The sequence below is a fragment of the Muntiacus reevesi genome, chromosome 11 (genome assembly GCF_963930625.1).
Source record: "Muntiacus reevesi chromosome 11, mMunRee1.1, whole genome shotgun sequence".
Lineage (NCBI taxonomy): Eukaryota > Metazoa > Chordata > Mammalia > Artiodactyla > Cervidae > Muntiacus > Muntiacus reevesi.
Window position 1 is genome coordinate 82818696 of NC_089259.1, and position 16429 is coordinate 82835124.

General features: G+C 67.5%; 2 protein-coding genes across 15 annotated transcripts in view; both read left to right on the forward strand.

The window, feature by feature from the left end:
* The window catches only part of MCF2L (MCF.2 cell line derived transforming sequence like), a 92963-nt gene extending 86404 nt beyond the window's left edge, over window positions 1–6559 (forward strand). For 12 of the 14 annotated variants that reach the window (XM_065901679.1, XM_065901681.1, XM_065901683.1 and 9 more), the window contains 5 exons: window positions 252–344; window positions 3296–3417; window positions 4439–4551; window positions 4617–4720; window positions 4978–6559. In XM_065901679.1, the coding sequence (XP_065757751.1) occupies window positions 252–344; window positions 3296–3417; window positions 4439–4551; window positions 4617–4720; window positions 4978–5063 (518 nt within the window). In that variant the 3' untranslated portion in view covers window positions 5064–6559. The remainder of the gene's footprint in view (window positions 1–251; window positions 345–3295; window positions 3418–4438; window positions 4552–4616; window positions 4721–4977) is intronic. The other 2 variants (XM_065901685.1, XM_065901691.1) reach the window with 1 other exon arrangement.
* A 1940-nt stretch (window positions 6560–8499) lies between these two features.
* Window positions 8500–14953, forward strand: F7 (coagulation factor VII). The gene is made up of 8 exons (XM_065901911.1): window positions 8500–8609; window positions 9620–9780; window positions 11121–11145; window positions 11217–11330; window positions 12394–12534; window positions 13091–13200; window positions 13675–13798; window positions 14303–14953. The coding sequence occupies exons 1-8, from the start codon at window positions 8540–8542 to the stop codon at window positions 14899–14901; spliced, it is 1344 nt and encodes a 447-aa protein (XP_065757983.1). The 5' UTR covers window positions 8500–8539; the 3' UTR covers window positions 14902–14953.
* The last annotated feature ends 1476 nt before the right edge of the window (window positions 14954–16429 follow it).

A 16429-nucleotide genomic window follows, 5' to 3' on the forward strand; every position in this document is an offset into this window, starting at 1 on the left:
AGCCCGGAGTGCCAGACCCACCGAGAAGGGTGAAGGTGGGTGCTGGGCCGAGCCTGGAGCGCCAGGCCCCCCAAGAAGGGCAAAGATGGGTGCCGGGGTGAGCCCGGAGCGCTGGGAGTGGTGTGGGTGCCCACAGCAGGCGTGTCATATGCAACCTCTGTGGCCCCGGGCAGGTCCGTGGCAAGCGTGGGGCCTGGGGGGGAGCTGGGTGTGACCGCCCAGCCCCCCCGCACCGCCCTCTCTCCCCGCAGATGACGTGGTCACTAGCTCTACCTCAGAAAGCTCTGCCCTTTCCAAAAAGCGCTTCACCCTGCAGAGCTTTGCTGCCCTCAAAGCCCAGAAAGGTAAAGGCGCTCGCCAGCCCATGGCTTCCCGGCGGCTCGTGCCCTGGTTGTCTGTCATCACCCGCGGTGCCATGTTCATCCGTGTGGACCGTCTCGGGAGGGAGTCTGCCTCCTTCATCACAGGGGAGCATCTTCCACCCTGTTGCTCTCTGTCCCCGACGCTGGTGTGTCTGTCACCCGTGTGGCCAGAGCTCTTTTCGGGGCCTTTCCTTCGGGAAGGAGGAGGCGAGCGCTTCTGATAGAGGCCCGTCTTGGGGGCCCAAGTGTCCTTTGCCTGGTGGCCCAGCTCTTCCTGCGAGCCCGCCCTCTCCCGCGCTTCCCTGTCAGGCCCCCAGGAGCATCGCTCCGCCTGCCAGACCGCGAGGCTCTCTCTTCTCTCTGGGCGGTTTGAACACACAGGCAGGCTCAGAGTGTCCCGAGGGAGGTCTCACAGCCCGGTGGGGCGCCTGGGCAGCAGATACATGGGAGAAACACGCCCAGAAGCTGCAGGCGGGTCATTAGAGGGCTCCCTGCCAGACACCAAAAGACTAGAGATCTTTACACGGGCCCAGAAAATTGCAGCTTCTTTTTTGTTTTTCCAATTTACAAAATTATTTTAAATTGGCCTCAAACAAACGAAAAGATGGACACATCCTGGTCCTCACGTTCGCCAGGTTTGCAGAGCACGTGCACGGCGCGTGCTGCTCGCGGCGCCCAGGACACCGGCTGCTTCCTGAAACCATGCTGCCAATGCCACGTCATCTGCAGCCCTTCCTGCTCTCCCTCGGGCCCCCCCCGCACCCCTGCGAGCTCGGCTCGGGGTCCCCAGAAGGTGCACCCCTGGGTCCATCCGCCTGCGAGCTCGGCTCGGGGTCCCCGGAAGGCAGCTCTGGTCGCGCGTCTCATTGCCGCTCGCGCTCCATGTTCGCCCCGCACGCTCAGCCGCGGTGCCTCACGCTCTCCTGTTCTGTCTCTGCCTCTCGCCCCTCTGCAGCGTCTCCCACCAGTCCCGACAAAAAAGCTAAGCGACACCAAGTAAAGAGCGACCCCACGCCTTTTGGGTTACGAGGTAGAGTGGCTCACCTTCTGGACGAGGCCTGACGCCCGCCTCCCCGTCCGATTAGGGACCCTGTCTCACCCTCACCCGTCATCTGAGCCGCCCGCCCAAGTAGGTCCCTCCCAGCCAGGGGCAGAGTCAGTGTCCCGTTCAGAACCTGACTGACAGCCCAGCGACAGCGGCCCTGGTGCCGACTCGCTTCTGGGTCCAGGGCCTCAGGCTGGCTGTGCCCAGCGCGGCAGAGCTGCCCACAGAGCGCCAGGCAGCGGCTGGGGACCCAGGCTGGCGCCTGGGACGAGCAGGGCTGTCTCTGCAGCTGCGGGGCCCCACGCCCCAGGCCTGTCCTGCCTCGCCGTTTGTCCCCACGCTTCTTCCCGGGGCAGCGGCCTGCAGAGCCCTCCCACCTCGAGTGTCCTGGGGGCTCCCGCTGTGAGGACACGGGGTCGGCTCCGCACTGAAGCTCAGGCCTTGGCCTCTCTAGCCCCTGCGCCCCAGAAGACCCCAAGGCCCCCGGCCCAGGTTGAGAGACTGAGGTTCCCAGAGAGTATTCCACTGTATGATTTGTCCTGCGTTTCCCAGACAGCGTGATGGGCTCTCAGGGGTGCGGCTGCACCAGACCCCCTGCCCAGACCACTCAGGGCCGCCGGGCCCTCCCCAGCCTCAAAGGATGGTCTGTGCCCCAGGGACGCAGGCCGCACCCTCCCACAACCCAGGCAGGAGCCCTGCGGGGCCCGGGCTGGGGAGAGGAGTCACCTCCCGCGCAGCTCCTGGGAGAGGCTGCTGGGGCTGTTTGGGTTCCTGCTTAAGACCAGGGGTGTCCGAGGTGCCTACCCGCTCTGCCTCCTGGTCCACGGCCCTGCCGGCTCATGCAACTCAGATGCTATGCATGGCCTCTGAGCCCAGCGGTGTCGACTCTGAGCTCCCCTGCTCACCTGTGAGACAGTGAGGTGACCTCGAGTCCACAGAGGCGTGTTAGAGCCTGGAGCGAGCCCAGCACTGCCAGCCCCCTCCCCCTCCTCCCCTGTGGTGAGTCACCTCAGTCCACATCAGGGCACAGTGAGGTTTCCTTGGCTTTCACTCTTGCCAACGCCAAGTGTCTGCTTCCTGGAGCTTCATCAGCCCCCGCTTTCTCCAGTATCCATGGCAGGGGCTGTTTCACAGGGATGACAGGTGACCAGACTCACAGTCACCTGGGTCCGACGTCCGCCTGCAAGCCCCCAGCCCCTGCACGGCTGTGGGCTCAGCATTCCCCCCTACCCCCGCCAGTGTGGACAGGGACCACCTCGCCTGGCACAGAGGGCCCCTCGGAGGCCTCGGGTAGCCGGGCGTGATCATAGGGCAGTGCCATCCCTGTGGCCCCAGCCGGGTTTGCAGGCGCCCGCGTCCCGGTGCCATCCCTCTGCGCAGGCGCCGCGTTGTGTCCGCCCGCACTGTCCCCCGTCAGACTCGCTGTGGGTGCTGGGCGGGGAGGGCAGACATCTGCGGCCAGCTGCCCGGCGCCGGGGCCCCTGGTGACCCAGCCCAGCGTCCCCCCGCGCTTCCTGCACTGGGCGGCTGCGGGCGTGCCCAGGCGGCGGGGAGGGGGTCTGTGGCTGTAAACTCGCAGATCCTGCGCCCCACGCGGCCCCCAGCAGCCAGGGCCGTGGGGCGTGCTCGCGGTGGCTGCCCTCGGCGACACAGGGCAGTGGAAACGGTCACCAAGGAGTGTTCGCGTGGTTTATAAAGCCCCGAAAAAGCGTCTTCCAGTGGCCTCCGGCCACTCCCCTCGCCCTCCCCAGCCCCGGGGAGGAACCCTCCTCCCGGCCTGCTGCCCGCCATGGAGTGAGGGGTGCTGCGCTTGCCTGTGGTCACGGAAATGGCCTTCCCTGGGCGGCAGGCCTTGAGGGGGTCCTCACCGGAGCCTGTCCCCCTCTAGGCTGGAGCAAGACGTCCCATCCGTCAGAGACGCCTGAGGACAACGACGGCTGGTCGAGCACCGAGGAGCCAGTCAACTCCTCGGACGCGGAGGAGGAGGGCAGAGTGGGCCCCGGGAAGCTGGTAACCTGGGCTCCCAGCACGCCGGCCGCTCCCCGCTGCACCCTCGGGGCCGGGCCCGGGGCGGCGGAGAGTCACCTCGGTGCCCGCCCTCTGTTAGCTCACAGGAGCCCCTCTGCCCTGCGGGGGTGCTTTGCTAACACTGCGCATGCGTCTCCCCCGACGTTTAAGAGCATCGCGCTGTCCGCGAACTTGCGAACTTGCCTGCGAACAAAGCCTGCTTTAGCGTGAGGCGCGGGGAGGCTGTCAGGCCGTCAGAGTCGGCCGCGCAGCAGTTCTTTGCTGGCGCTCAGCGCTGCCCTGTCACGCCGGCTGTTTGCAGCACGCAGAGCTCCCCAGAGAAGGAGGGGCAGACGCACGTAGGTGCAGGGAAGCAGGGGGCCTCTCAGGTGGCCGGGCAGCCCCTCCCGAGGAGGCCTGAGGGTGAGCGAAGCCGGCCAGGACCCCGGGGTTCAGTGGGGGAGCCTCAGCGGGCAGGCAGGCCCTGGGGGGTGCCTGCTGCTCTCAGGGTGGCTGGACGGCGGGAGGTGCTGCCCCGGGCCAGGGCGGGCCTGGGCAGGGTGTCCAGGGAGGGCGGGCGGTGTTGGCCCCTGTGAGGACGAGGGGCCCTGGCCCGGCTCTGCCCGCCCCCACGCCGGGCGGCGCAGCCCCGGCACTGCTCAGCCACATGAGGCTGGAGCCCTGCGCTCCCGCAGGACGGCCTCCCCGTCTCGAGTCCACGCTGCTTGGCAGCTCCATCCACAGAGGCGCTGGCCGCCGGGCAGTCAATGCAGACGGGGCACAGGAGCCCCCTCTTGAGGGTGAAAAACGAGCCCCAAGCCGAGCTCGTTCCATGCCCGCAGGTGTGACCCAGGAAGGGGGCAGCGGGGCCCAGTCACCAGGATCTGGATGGCGGGCGCGTGGGCCCAGAGGGGCAGGGCGGGCTCTCAGGGGTCCAGTGAGGCCCAGGGTCCTCCTGGCCCAGGAGCCCCCCGCCCCCAGCTGAGGGCCCTGGTGCATGGGGTGCCCTGCCGTGCCTCCCCAGGTCCCCGGGAGGTACACCGTCGCCAGGCTGGACGAGAAGGGCGTCCCCGACGCGCTGGCCCTGAGAAGCGGGGACGAGGTGGAGCTGCTGCAGGAGGGAGATGAGGGCCTCTGGTAAGACCCCCGCCCCACGTGCCCCTGGCCCGCGCCCGGCCGCGCCCTCACCCGGCCCCTTGCAGGTGCGTGCGGAACCTGAGCTCCGGCGCCGAGGGCTGGGTGCCCGCCCACAGCCTGTCCGCGCTCCTCTGCCAGGGCGGCCCCACAGGGTGCCTGAGCAGCCCAGGTGAGCCCCGCGTCCCCCCAGCCCCTCGTGAGTGCCCCCCACCCCTCTGAGTGCCCCCACCCCGTGAGCGCCCCCGCCACCCCCCGTGAGTGCCTCCCAGCCCCCCGTGGGCGCCCCCAGCCCCCCATGAGTGCCCCCCACCCCTCTGAGTGCCCCCACCCCGTGAGCGCCCAGCCTTCTGAGCGCCCGGCGCGGCAGCTCGCGCGGGGCGGGGTCCGCCCGTCCAGCGCGCCCGCAGCCGCCCCTGCTTTCCGCAGAGTCCAGCGCGGGGTCCGCGGTGCTGAGCGCCTCGTCTAGCTGCAGTGAGAGCTGCACGGCCGCCGTCGCCGACCTGCGGGGGTAGCGCCACGGCCGCCCTGCCCGCCGCGCCGGGAGCGGGCCTCTGCTGGGGCCGCCTGCCCACGGAGCCGCGCCCGGAACCCCGCGCCGCCGCGGCCGCCGGGGGCGGGGCGCCTGCCCGGGCGCGGGGCGGAGCGCGGCGCCCGACCCCGGGGGAAGGGGCGGGCCGGCCGAGCTGACGGACAGACCTCCGGGGGACGCCCCGCCGCCCCTCGGCCTCTGGTGCGGTGCTGACGGCAGGAGCACGCGTCCCGCGGCGCTGCGTCCAGGAGACGCGGCCGAGCAGCGGCCGAAGGCTGGGGATGGGCGTGGGGATAGTTTGTCTTTTACACATTTTTTTTTTAAGCAGGGATTAATCCTACGGCCCTTTTTTGGTGGTACTTTGGCCTCTGATCTTTACCAGGAATCACTGTGTTTACATGAAATGGCAATTTGATACTGTATTTGATATAAAACTATTTTTTGTTACCGGGGTTTTCATGGCACTGGGTGATGGGGGGCGCGCTCTCGGGGAACTTGGCAGCACTCTCTGAGGCCACCTGGTCCCAGGTGCAGGGGAGGGGGTTCCCCGGGAGGATCAGGCAGAGCTTCTACAGACCTGCGGTGAGAAACCAAGGAAATCCCTTCATCTGTATAGGTTAATTTCCAAAAGAACATGTAAACTATAATTTAAGAGGTTAACCTTCTTTTCTACAGAAAAATGAGGGGACTCCTGATTTTTTAACACTCTTCACTGGCTTAGGGTATTTTTATTGTTTTTACATGTAAAGATGCAGTTTCGCAGGTGTCACCTGAGCCGACACCGGCCCGGGTGCCCGGGGAAGCCCTGAGCGGGACCGCCCCCGTCCCGTGGCCCGTGTGCAAGCCCGTGAGCAAGCCCGTGAGCATGGGAGCTGAGTGTATGTTATTCTACTCAAGGCATAACTGGAAGGAAAACTCTTCCGTCTCACTGTTTCTCTGTGTTTCAGAAACAAATCCTGTTGTCTGGAAGTGCTTCTCTGTGTCTGGCTGGGGCAGATATTTCTGTGTGTGTGTGTGTATGTGTGTGTGTGTGTGTGTGTGTCGACGTGTGGGTGCGTACGCGCCCGGCGCGGGCGGTGTGTCTGTAGCCTCCAAGCTGCTGGCAATGTGTCAGGTCGCGGCCCCGGAGCCCCAGGCCGCTGTAGCCCCGCCGCGGGCCCCCCGTTGGTGGACGGGTCAGGCCTCTCTGAACTGTGTAGTAGATGGCGATCAAGCTCCGCAGCTCTTCTCCAGAAGTGTGTAAGTTATTTGGAAAACGATGAGTCACATAATTTACTTAATATATTGACTGTTCAGACATCGTTCCTGCTGTCTCAGCCTGGGATTGGCCCCGTTTCTGTCACCTCTTCCTCATAAAGGCACTTTAAAACCTCATGTTTCAGTCACATTTGTTTTTTTAACCTTCTGATGTAAATGAAATTTAAAAGTCAGAATTCTTTATTGTATGGATGGAGTTTGAATAAATATTGGCAACTCTTGCAGTCTGCCTTCGTCTGTAAAGGCACAGGGCCTGAAACTGGGTGGTGATGCTAGGGTCGCCCTCACTGGAATGCCCCCAGAGTCCAACACACGTGAGCAGGCCCCAGGCTCTGCACAGTGACAGCCTTTCTCCCCTCGGGCCCCAGCGCCTCTGCCCCCTCGCCCTCCTGCAGGAGCAGGACAAGGCGAGTTCTGCACCTGCTCAGCCACCGGCCACTGAGAAGACCAGGCCGCTGGGAGAAAGGGTGCAACGCCAGGGGATCAATGTTTCCTCAAAACCAAATCCCCCTGGGCTGCCATGGGACCCCACCCCACCCCCACCTGAGGGTCTCTGCCCCTCGCATCCACCTAATGCATGCCGACACCCCTGCCCGCAGTTCATCTGTCTGTGGAAACCGGCTCAGTGGTGATGCTTGGAGAAGCCGCAGAAGGAGCCTTGTCCCTGCTGGTCCTGTGCTCAGGATGCCGCATGTGTGGCTACAAACACAGGCACAGCTCAGCTCTGTTCGAGGGAAATCAGGGGCTCTGGGCTGAGAGCAGCCCCTAAGAGCCCCCTCTCCCCGGAACACCAGAAAGCAATCCGCTTAGAGATGGGGTCACTGCAGGTGGTGCAGGTTGAGATGGCACTGCAGGTTGAGACGGGTCCCTGCAGGTGCATTAGGTTGAGGTGGGGTCAGTGCAGGTGCAGCAGGTTGACATGGGGTCAGTGTCTCCAGTCCAATGACTGGTGTCCTTGGAAGCAGCAGGAGATTCATACACACACAGGGCGGTGGAGGCAGAAACTGTCCGCTCAATGCAGCGGGCCCAAAGGCCACCGGAGCCTCGGGAGCTGGAAGGGGCGGGAAGGACCCTCTGCGGCGCCTCGGAGGGACAGGTTAGTTCTTGTGGCTGGGAGCCCCTGGGCGTGGGGCTGGGTGGGCAGCTAGAGGGGCACACGAGGAATCCAGTGACTGCGCGACTCTTGGCTGGGACGGGAGGAAGCCGGGATGCTGGCCACTCACGGCGGGGGTGCTGGGGATCCTTTTGGAGCCATCACAGGACACAGGGCGCCCCCAGCTCTCAGCCGGCCTCTCCAGTGCCCCTGCCCCGTGAGGAAAGCGAGGCTCAGAGGGGTGAGCCCCTCCAGAGCTAGAGAGGATGGAGCCAGGACCCCCAGGGGGCTGAGCCCAGAGCGGCTACACCTGCCTCACGTGTCCCCGAGGGGCTCGGAGTTCCCCCCACCTCCTTCACAGATTCCACTACACCTGGATCCTGAGCAACCGAGCGGTTACTGATAGCGACGAGAAGAGTCCAGAGGCCATCAGTGGAGGCCCCATCCTCTCGGGGAGGGAGCGCCTGGGACCGGCAGGGACAGCTGGGCCCCGTCACCCCCACAAAGAGGAGGGGTGTCCCCAGCCCACCATTTAGAGAAAAGGGGCACCTCCTGAGGAGGCCGGACGCCCGAGGGAGCCTCACGGGGAGACCGCCAGCCCAGTTCGTCCCAAAAGCCTAGGGTCCTGAGAGACCCACCGTTGCCCAGCAGCCAGGGCAGCTGGTCACCCCCGCCTGCGGCCCCGGGGCAGGGAGGCACGAGGGACCAGCCCGGGGCTGAGACGCCGCAGGGGCTCCTCGGGGGCATGCGTCTCCCCCGTGCCCCCCAAGCAGGGAAGCCAGGCCCCTGAGCCAGGAGCACCTCTCCGGGCCATGTTCACCATCACCCCGCGAGCATGCCGCCCTGCCGGGACCGTCACAGGGCGGCGGGCACCGCACTCCCCCAGCAGCCACACTGGAGCGGCACCCTCCAGACACGCGTCCCGGAGCCGTCTTAGGGACAGAGCCCTTGGGGCGGCCTGGCCAGCCCCCGTCCGCAGGCCCCGGGCCAGGACCGCACCGCGGGCTTGGAGGCCAGGCCCCCTCCCCCACCATCTCCGGCTCTGGGAGAACTTTGCCCGCCCCCCGCCCTCCGGAGAGTCAACAGGCTGAGCGGCCTAGGATCTGGCCATGCCGTCCCGCGCCCGGGTGCTGGCCCTCCTCTGCCTTCTGCTCGGCCTGCGGGGGTCCCTGCCAGCAGGTAAGTGGAGGGGGGCTCCCCATTAACCCCGTGAAAGGCCAGCCGCCCCCAGAGCTGGCCCGCATGGTGGGCGCTCCCATCTGCCGGGAGCCTGGCTGGTGGGTCCTCTGTGACCTGCCTGCCTTTCCAAAGACGAGCGGAGCCCCTGGAGGACAGGCCACGGGAGTCCTCCCCAGATGAATGGAGGCAGGCACCTTGGCCACGGTGGGCGCTCCCTTGCCCTCACTGCCCCCCAGGCCCAGACACGGGCTCAGAGGTGACCCGTCTCCCGCTCGGCTCTCAGCCCCTCGAGGGGGGACCCACCCCAGGGACAAGGCGCGGACGCTGCGCTGTGATGCTCGCCGCTGCGGCGGTGACCACAACCCCCACCCGCGGACGCGGAGAGGCCTGAGCGGGAAACACGGGCGGGCGGCTCTGTGAGCAGTCGCCACGGTGACTCCACAGCCCCCAGGGGTGGCCGAGGCGGACGCCAGGCACCGACACTGTCCCCTGAAACCCGTCCACGTCTGCCCCGGCACCCATGGCCGGCCACGGGGTCCCTGCCCGCAGCCCTGCTCCAGGGCCGGCGGCACCCGGGTCCTTCCTGTTTAACCGTCTTCTTTGTTCACCTGGCATCGCCGGGCGTGGGTCGTCAGTGTTGCCAGTGACGTGTCTCCTGCTCTCCCAGCGGCCGGGTGTCTGCGGGGCTCAGGGCATCTCCTTAGGATAAACTGGGAGCGAAGGGACCCGGTCAAGGGAGTGGACATGTTGTTATAGTTTATTGAACACTTTGCCTTCTGCTCACATATGAAGCTTGTGCAGTATTGCCTATTGGCAGCCGCGAGGAACTCTCCTGCTGCAAACCAGCCGGCCCGTGGGCGGGGAGGGGGGAGGCCTGTGATCCCATCACTGGGTGGGCGGGGGAGGCCTGTGATCCCATCACTGGGGGGCAGGGGCAGGGCGGTGGGAATGGTGCTGTCACAGGTGGGGGGACGGTGCTCTCTCCCGCGTCTCACAGTGCACCCCCCCAGTCTTCCTGCCGCAGGAGCAGGCGCTCAGCGTCCTGCACCGGCCCCGGCGTGCCAATGGGTTCCTGGAGGAGCTGCGGCCAGGCTCGCTGGAGCGGGAGTGCAGGGAGGAGCTCTGCTCCTTCGAGGAGGCCCGCGAGATCTTCCGCAACGAGGAGAGGACGGTGAGCTCCGGTGTGCCGGGGTGGGCGGCAGGCTCTGGGCGTGGGGGGCCGGAGTCTCCCCGCACTGTGACCCTTGCACACCTTCACCCCTCGTCCGGAAGCTCAGTCTTCTGTGCCCCCGACCCCCCCGAGGAAGGCCCCCCATCCCTGGGAAGGGCTGCCTGTCCAACAGCCCTCGGGGACCCTGGCCATCGGAGACCCATCAGAGTCCTCGGAGACCCCGGGCAGGGCCGCCTCCGGGATGCGCTAGTGAGGAGGGCACACCTAGGGAGCCTGTTCCTCCCCCAGCGGGCGGAGCGGGCCTCCCCTCCCGTCCAAGAGCAGAGAGATGCCCGCTGAAACTGCCTCCTTCCAGTAAAATGAACTCCTTCCGGGGGGCTGAGGATCGGGAGGCCAGGAGACAAGACCCCCCTCCCCGCCCACTCGGGGGACACCCCACACAGGACACGCGTCTCACATGCACAGGACACACGTCTGACGCGGCACACACGTCGCACTCGCGCGGCAGGGCTCACACGCCCCTTCCCAGGTGTGCTCAGGATGGCCGCCCCTGGAGTCTGTGTCAGACTCTGTGCGACCCCATGGACTGTCGCCCGCCAGGCTCCTCCGCCACGGGATTCTCCAGGCAGGAGTCCTGCAGTGGGTCGCTGTGCCCTCCTCCAGGGGTCTGCCCCACCAGGGACTGACCCGCGTCTCTGATGTCCCCTGCACTGGCCTGCAGGCTCTTTACCACTAGCGGCAGCTGTGCTGAGTCGCTCAGGCGTGTCCGACTCTTTGCGGCCCCGAGGACTTTAGCCCGCCAGGCTCCCCTGTCCATGAGATTCTCCAGGCCAGAATTCTGGAGTGGGTTGTGGTTTTCAGAACCTTCCAACAGTTTTCACTTTGTTTTATGCTCACAGTAATGCTGTGAATTGCTTTTCATTGGCCTAAAGATCCCTGGGGAGTCCCAGTTACTGAGAGGGCCCTGAAACTGGCAGGGCACCCACGCGTGTCTTTCCCACATTCTCCTCGGTCAGCGGGTGTCTGGACGGTCAGCGAAGCATTGGGGGAGGCGCCGGAGGCTCGGGGAGCGTGGGGTCTCATGCACGTTCACAGCTCTGGCTTGGCAGGGCTGGGGCTGAAGCCTGGGGTTGGGACTTGGGAGAGGCCATGTGGACCTCTGTGGCCTTAGCAACGGGAGGGGCGGGTGTTAGAGAAAAGACTCGCTTCCCTGGATGAACCCACCCATCTCCAGAGGAGCCGTGTGGCTTCTGCCCCAGCCCGCGCCGGCGGCTCCCCCGCGGGGACATAAAGCTTGCCCCGGCACCCACATCGCACACGGCTTCCTCTTGCTCCCTCAGAAGCAGTTCTGGGTTTCCTACAATGGTGAGTAGGTGACCGGCCAACCCCATCCGCCGCCAGCCCCCATCAGCCTCGTAACAGCGACTTGCCCGCAGACGGGGACCAGTGCGCCTCCAGCCCCTGCCAGAACGGGGGCTCCTGCGAGGACCAGCTCCAGTCCTACGTCTGCTTCTGCCCTGACGGCTTCGAGGGCCGGAACTGTGAGACAGGTGAGGAGCCAGGACCCCGGAGGCTGCCGACTCACCATGTGGGAGGCTGGGCTTGGTGCCCTCACAGGCTTCCGCCCAAGCATCTTGGCTGCAAGATTCTGGGTGCTGACCCGCTTCTGGGGCGAGTCTGGGGGAGCCACTCGTCTCTGCCAGCTCCCCTGTACCCTGGTGCGGGGTTCCCACAGCCGCAGTGGCCAACGTGCTCAGACATGGGACCCCCAGACCCAGGTCTCACCCTCCTGGACCGTCTGCAGGGTGTCCCCTGACTTGAGACCCCCAGATCCGGGTCTCACCCCCCTGGGCTGTCTGCTGGGTGTCGCCTGATCCGGGACCCCCAGACCTGGGTCTCACCCTCCTGGGTCATCTGCAGGGTGGGTAGAGCCGGAAGCAGGATGTCTCCTGACGTGGGACCCCCCCAGACCCAGGTCTCACCCTCCTGGGTTGTCTTCAGGGTGTCTCCTGACCCAGGACCCCCAGGCCCGGGTCTCACCCTCCTGGGCTGTCTCCTGGGTGTCCCCTGACGTGGGACCCCCAGACCCAGGTCTCACCCTCCTGGGCCGTCTGCACAGTGTCTCCTGACGTGGGACCCCCAGACCCAGGTCTCACCCTCCTGGGTTGTCTTCAGGGTGTCCCTTGACCTGAGGCCCCCAGACCTGGGTCTCACCCTCCTGGGTCATCTGAAGGGTGGGCAGAGCCGGAAGCAGGGTGTCCCCTGAGCCAGGTTCCCCAGGCCCGGGTCTCACCCTCCTGGGCCATCTGCAGGGTGTCCCCTGACCCAGGACCCCCAGACCCAGGTCTCACCCTCCTGGGTTGTCTTCAGGGTGTCCCTTGATCTGAGACCCCCAGACCCAGGTCTCACCCTCCTGGGCCATCTGCAGGGTGGGCAGAGCCAGAAGCAGGGTGTCCCCTGAGCTGGGTCCCCCAGGCCCGGGTCTCACCCTCCTGGGGTGTCTGCGGGGTGTCCCCTTCCTCCGCGCAGGCCTGGCCTCTGGCCCAGGGAGAGGCGGCCCCGGGCTTCCTGCCCTGACCCAGGGGCCCAGTCAGCTGCACCCTGTGTCTGCAGACAAGCAGAGCCAGCTGATCTGCGCCAACGACAATGGCGGCTGTGAGCAGTACTGCGGGGCCAGCCCGGGGGCCGGGCGCTTCTGCCGGTGCCATGAGGACTACACACTCCAGGCAGACGGGGTGACCTGTGCGCCCGCAGGTAACAGGCCTGGGGCCCAGGCCGGAGGTGTGTGCTTCCACTCCCGATGAGCCACCACCGCCCCGCTGCACGTCCTCTGTGGCTAAAAGGTGGAGGCCCGGGGGGAGCATCCCTGAGCCTCACCAGGGCGAGGGGGTGCTCTGGGCGGAGGGAGGAGGCGCCCCCCGCCCAGCCCTGGTCTCCTGAAGATTGTGCAGGCGGCCTCGTCCAGGAGGCCAGAGACAGCGGCCGCCTCAAACCTGTCCCCTCCAGCCTGGGGCTTCCCCGGAGCCAGGTGGAAAGCAAGAGTGGGGTTGGAGAGCGGCCGGGCTGCCCGAGACGCTGCCCACCCTCCGCAGCACATCCCGGGCCCTTTGGGGGCGTCAGGCTGCCTGTCTCCACCCAATACACCAGCAGGACCCAGGCCCACAGGCCCTGCCGCCTGGCCCCAGCAGCTTCCCCGGGACCCCCGAAACCCCGGCCAAGCAGGGGCACAGGCGCCAGCACAGGGCGCTCGCCGGGCCAGCCGGCAGGGCCTCTGTCACGCCCACGTCCTGCTGACCTCTGTCTCACACAGTGGAATATCCGTGCGGGAAAATACCTGTTTTGGAAAAAAGAAACGGCAGCAAGCCCCAAGGGCGAATCGTGGGGGGCCACGTGTGCCCCAAAGGGGAGTGCCCTTGGCAGGTGAGGCTGCAGGCCTGGGGGGCGGGGCGGGGCGGGGCGGGGCCTCAGACCTGGGGGAGGGGAGGGGCGGGGCCTCAGGCCTGGGGGGCGGGGCGGGAGAGGCTCGTCAGGCCTGGGGGCGGGGCCTCAGGCCTGGGGGGCGGGGCGAGGCTGGTCGTCAGGCCTGGGGGGCGGGGCGGGGCGGGGCGGGGCCTCAGGCCTGGGGGGCGGGGCGGGGCCTCAGCCCTGGCGGAGGGTCGAAGGAAGGGAGGGTCGCCAGGCAGGCGAATCCGCAGGCCCACTCTTTGGACCTGTCTGACGCTCTGCGGGAGCAGAGAGGACCCCCCGGCATTGCACCCTCCGGCCGGGGCCCGCCAGCTCCCCGTACCCTTCCCTGGACGGCGCGGCGTCCCCAGCAGCCCGCACGCGGGTGCAGGGAGGGGAGCGCCGGGCGGCCGTGACCGTGACGAGGCCCCCGTGTGCCGCGCCCGCCAGGCCATGCTGAAGCTGAACGGGGCGCTGCTATGCGGGGGCACCCTGGTCAGCCCCTCCTGGGTGGTCTCCGCCGCCCACTGCTTCGACAGGCTCCAGAGCTGGTGGAATCTGACTGCGGTGCTGGGTAGGTGGTGCGGGCGCCTCCCCCTGCCCCGCGGGCCGAGATTCCGGGCTTCCGGCCACCGCTCCCACGAGCGGCGGCAACAGTCCCGGAAGGAGACGCACGCAGGCAGCGTGTGGGCAGACCGCGCAGCCCGGGCCCCTGTGCCCACCCCTGCAGCCTCCCTCTCGCCCAGACGCAGCCCCGGGTGACGCCGCTCCTGCCAGGAGCCCCGCGGGGTGCCCTCCCCGGGGTGCTCTGCCCGGCGGGCTTATGGGATGACGGGGGCCCTGGGGGGGGGGGAGGCAAGGAATTGGGGCACCCCTCCTCACCCACCACACTGCCCGCCAGGGCCCCCTCTCACACCTCCACCTCTGGGTCTGGATTCGCCCCAACTCACCCGCCAGCAGCCGCCAAGAGGCTGCCTGCCCATCTTGGGGGGTGGAATGTGCGCCCCCTGCTCCCTGGAAAGGAGGCCCTGGCCCGCGCGGCGAGAGGGGCGTGAGCAGACGTCCGGCTGCTCCGCAGGCGAGCACGACCTCGGCCACGTGGAGGGCTCGGAGCAGGAGCGGCGGGTGATGCGGGTCATCGTCCCTGAGGAGTACGTGCAGCGCAAGACGAACCACGACGTGGCCCTGCTGCAGCTGGCGCGGCCCGTGGCCCTGGGCGACCACGTGGCGCCCCTCTGCCTGCCCGACCCCGCCTTCGCTGACGAGACGCTGGCCTTCGTGCGCTTCTCGGCCGTCAGCGGCTGGGGCCAACTCCTGGAGCGCGGGGTCACCGCCCGCAAGCTCATGGTGGTGCTGGTGCCCCGGCTGCTGACCCAGGACTGCCTGCAGCAGTCGCGCCAGAGGCCTGGCGGGCCCGCGGTCACTGACAACATGTTCTGCGCCGGCTACACAGACGGCAGCAAGGACGCCTGCAAGGGGGACAGCGGGGGCCCGCACGCCACACGCTTCCGAGCCACCTGGTTCCTGACCGGCATCGTCAGCTGGGGCGAGGGCTGCGCGGCGGCCGGCCACTTCGGGGTCTACACGCGGGTCTCCCGCTACACGGCCTGGCTGCGGCGGCTGATGGACCACCCACCGCCCACACGGGGCCTCCTCCGGGTCCCCCTGCTGCCCTAGCCCCTGCCCTGCCAATAAAGTCGCCGCGTGTGCCTGGCCCCCAGGCGCCAAAGTCGGAGATTCTCCTGTGGTTCCTGGGGCGGGGAAGCGGGGCAGGTGGAAACAGAGATGGAGACAGAGAGACTCAGAGGTAGGGAGAGACGGAGGGCGGGAGAGAGAAAGACCCAGAGTCAGAGGCGGATGGGGAGGGGAGGGCGGCAGCGGGGTGCAGCCAGGGCTGGAGGTGTCCAGACGGGTCAGGAGGCGCACGCGGGCAGCACAGGCCCGGTGCCTGTCCCCGCGGTGGCCTGCGCCACTCCTTGTCTGGCTTGTCGCTCCCCCGAGCGTTGCGTCCTCGTTCCGGGTAAATGTGAGCACCCCGATGGACATCGGCCTCCCACGTCCCGCTGAGCACGCTGCGCGCCTGCCCCTCCCCTGCCCCTGACCGCAGGCGGCCGTCCCCACTGCTCTCCCCGCATGGTCCAGGGTCGTCTCCCAGAGACCCTGACGCTGGTGCTCGAGCCGGGCTCCTCCACAGTCACCGGCTTCGCTGACGTGAACTCTCACGTGAAGCCACTTCTGGCGCACACGGTCTCCTGGGCTCGGGGCTGCGTGTCCCTCCCGGCTGAGGCCCCAGGGGATGACGCCGGCCTGAGGACCGGCAGGGTCCCTTGGCAGGATGCAGGCTCCCCACTAGGCGGGGTCGGGGGGGCCCTCGATCTACCTTCTATCGAGTCCCTCAGGTGACGGGCACGCAGGCTGCGAGGGGGAAGGATGAGGAACCAGGGACGGGAGCTCCAGACCCCACCCTAGCCCGGCCGGTGGGCACCCGCCCCCTCGGGTCTCACCCGTCCAGCCCGGCACCTCAGCTTAGGGTGCTGGGGCCATGCCCTGCTGGACAGTCCAGCCACGTCTCGTGTCCCAAGCAGGGCTGGGCAAGCCTGGCCACATGTCTGGCCACACGCATCGCCCAGGCTGCCCGAAACGGCAGCGCGGAGTCGCTGGGTCCGAGGCTGCCAGGCTGAAGAAGAGGCCGTCTGACCCGCAGACTCGTGTGCCCACCGCCTGGCCTCCGCCACCCCACGCACTGGGGTTCTCACTGGGCACACACGTCACGCACCCCGGCTCCAGCTCTGGTTGGTGCCCTCGGCCTCACCGCTAACCCTCTCTGCCCCCCATCTTGTCTGTAAATGGGGTCCTGCGTTCATGAAACCGGCACAGGCAGGATGAGGTGTGGGGAGGACGGGTCACCCAGCTGTGGATGGTGAAGCGGGTCGTCCAGCGTCCACGCAGCCCCAGCTCAGGCTGCAGACACTCAGGAGTCTCTAGTCAAGATGCCCCAGGCCCCCAGAGGCCCTGAGCGCAGAGCCTGCTGTTTCTTCCTGAAGCGAAAGCTGGCTGGATGCCTCTTCCTGGAAGAGGAGGGGAGGGGGCTGGAGGGACTGACCAGGTCCTGGGTGGGCCTCACCGCGCCGGGCAACGTCGGGGAGCATCGCCCACCCAGACCGCTGGACGCGGGCGCAGGGCAGGGGCTCGCTGGAGCCCAGCC

Bases quoted from the DNA above. Each gene is read 5' to 3' on its own strand.
- F7 (XM_065901911.1), top strand. From the start codon at position 8,540: ATGCCGTCCCGCGCCCGGGTGCTGGCCCTCCTCTGCCTTCTGCTCGGC. The intron at 9,781-11,120 runs GTGAGCTCCGGT...TTGCTCCCTCAG, and splicing joins TCCGCAACGAGGAGAGGACG to AAGCAGTTCTGGGTTTCCTA. The intron at 13,799-14,302 runs GTAGGTGGTGCG...GCTGCTCCGCAG, and splicing joins GAATCTGACTGCGGTGCTGG to GCGAGCACGACCTCGGCCAC.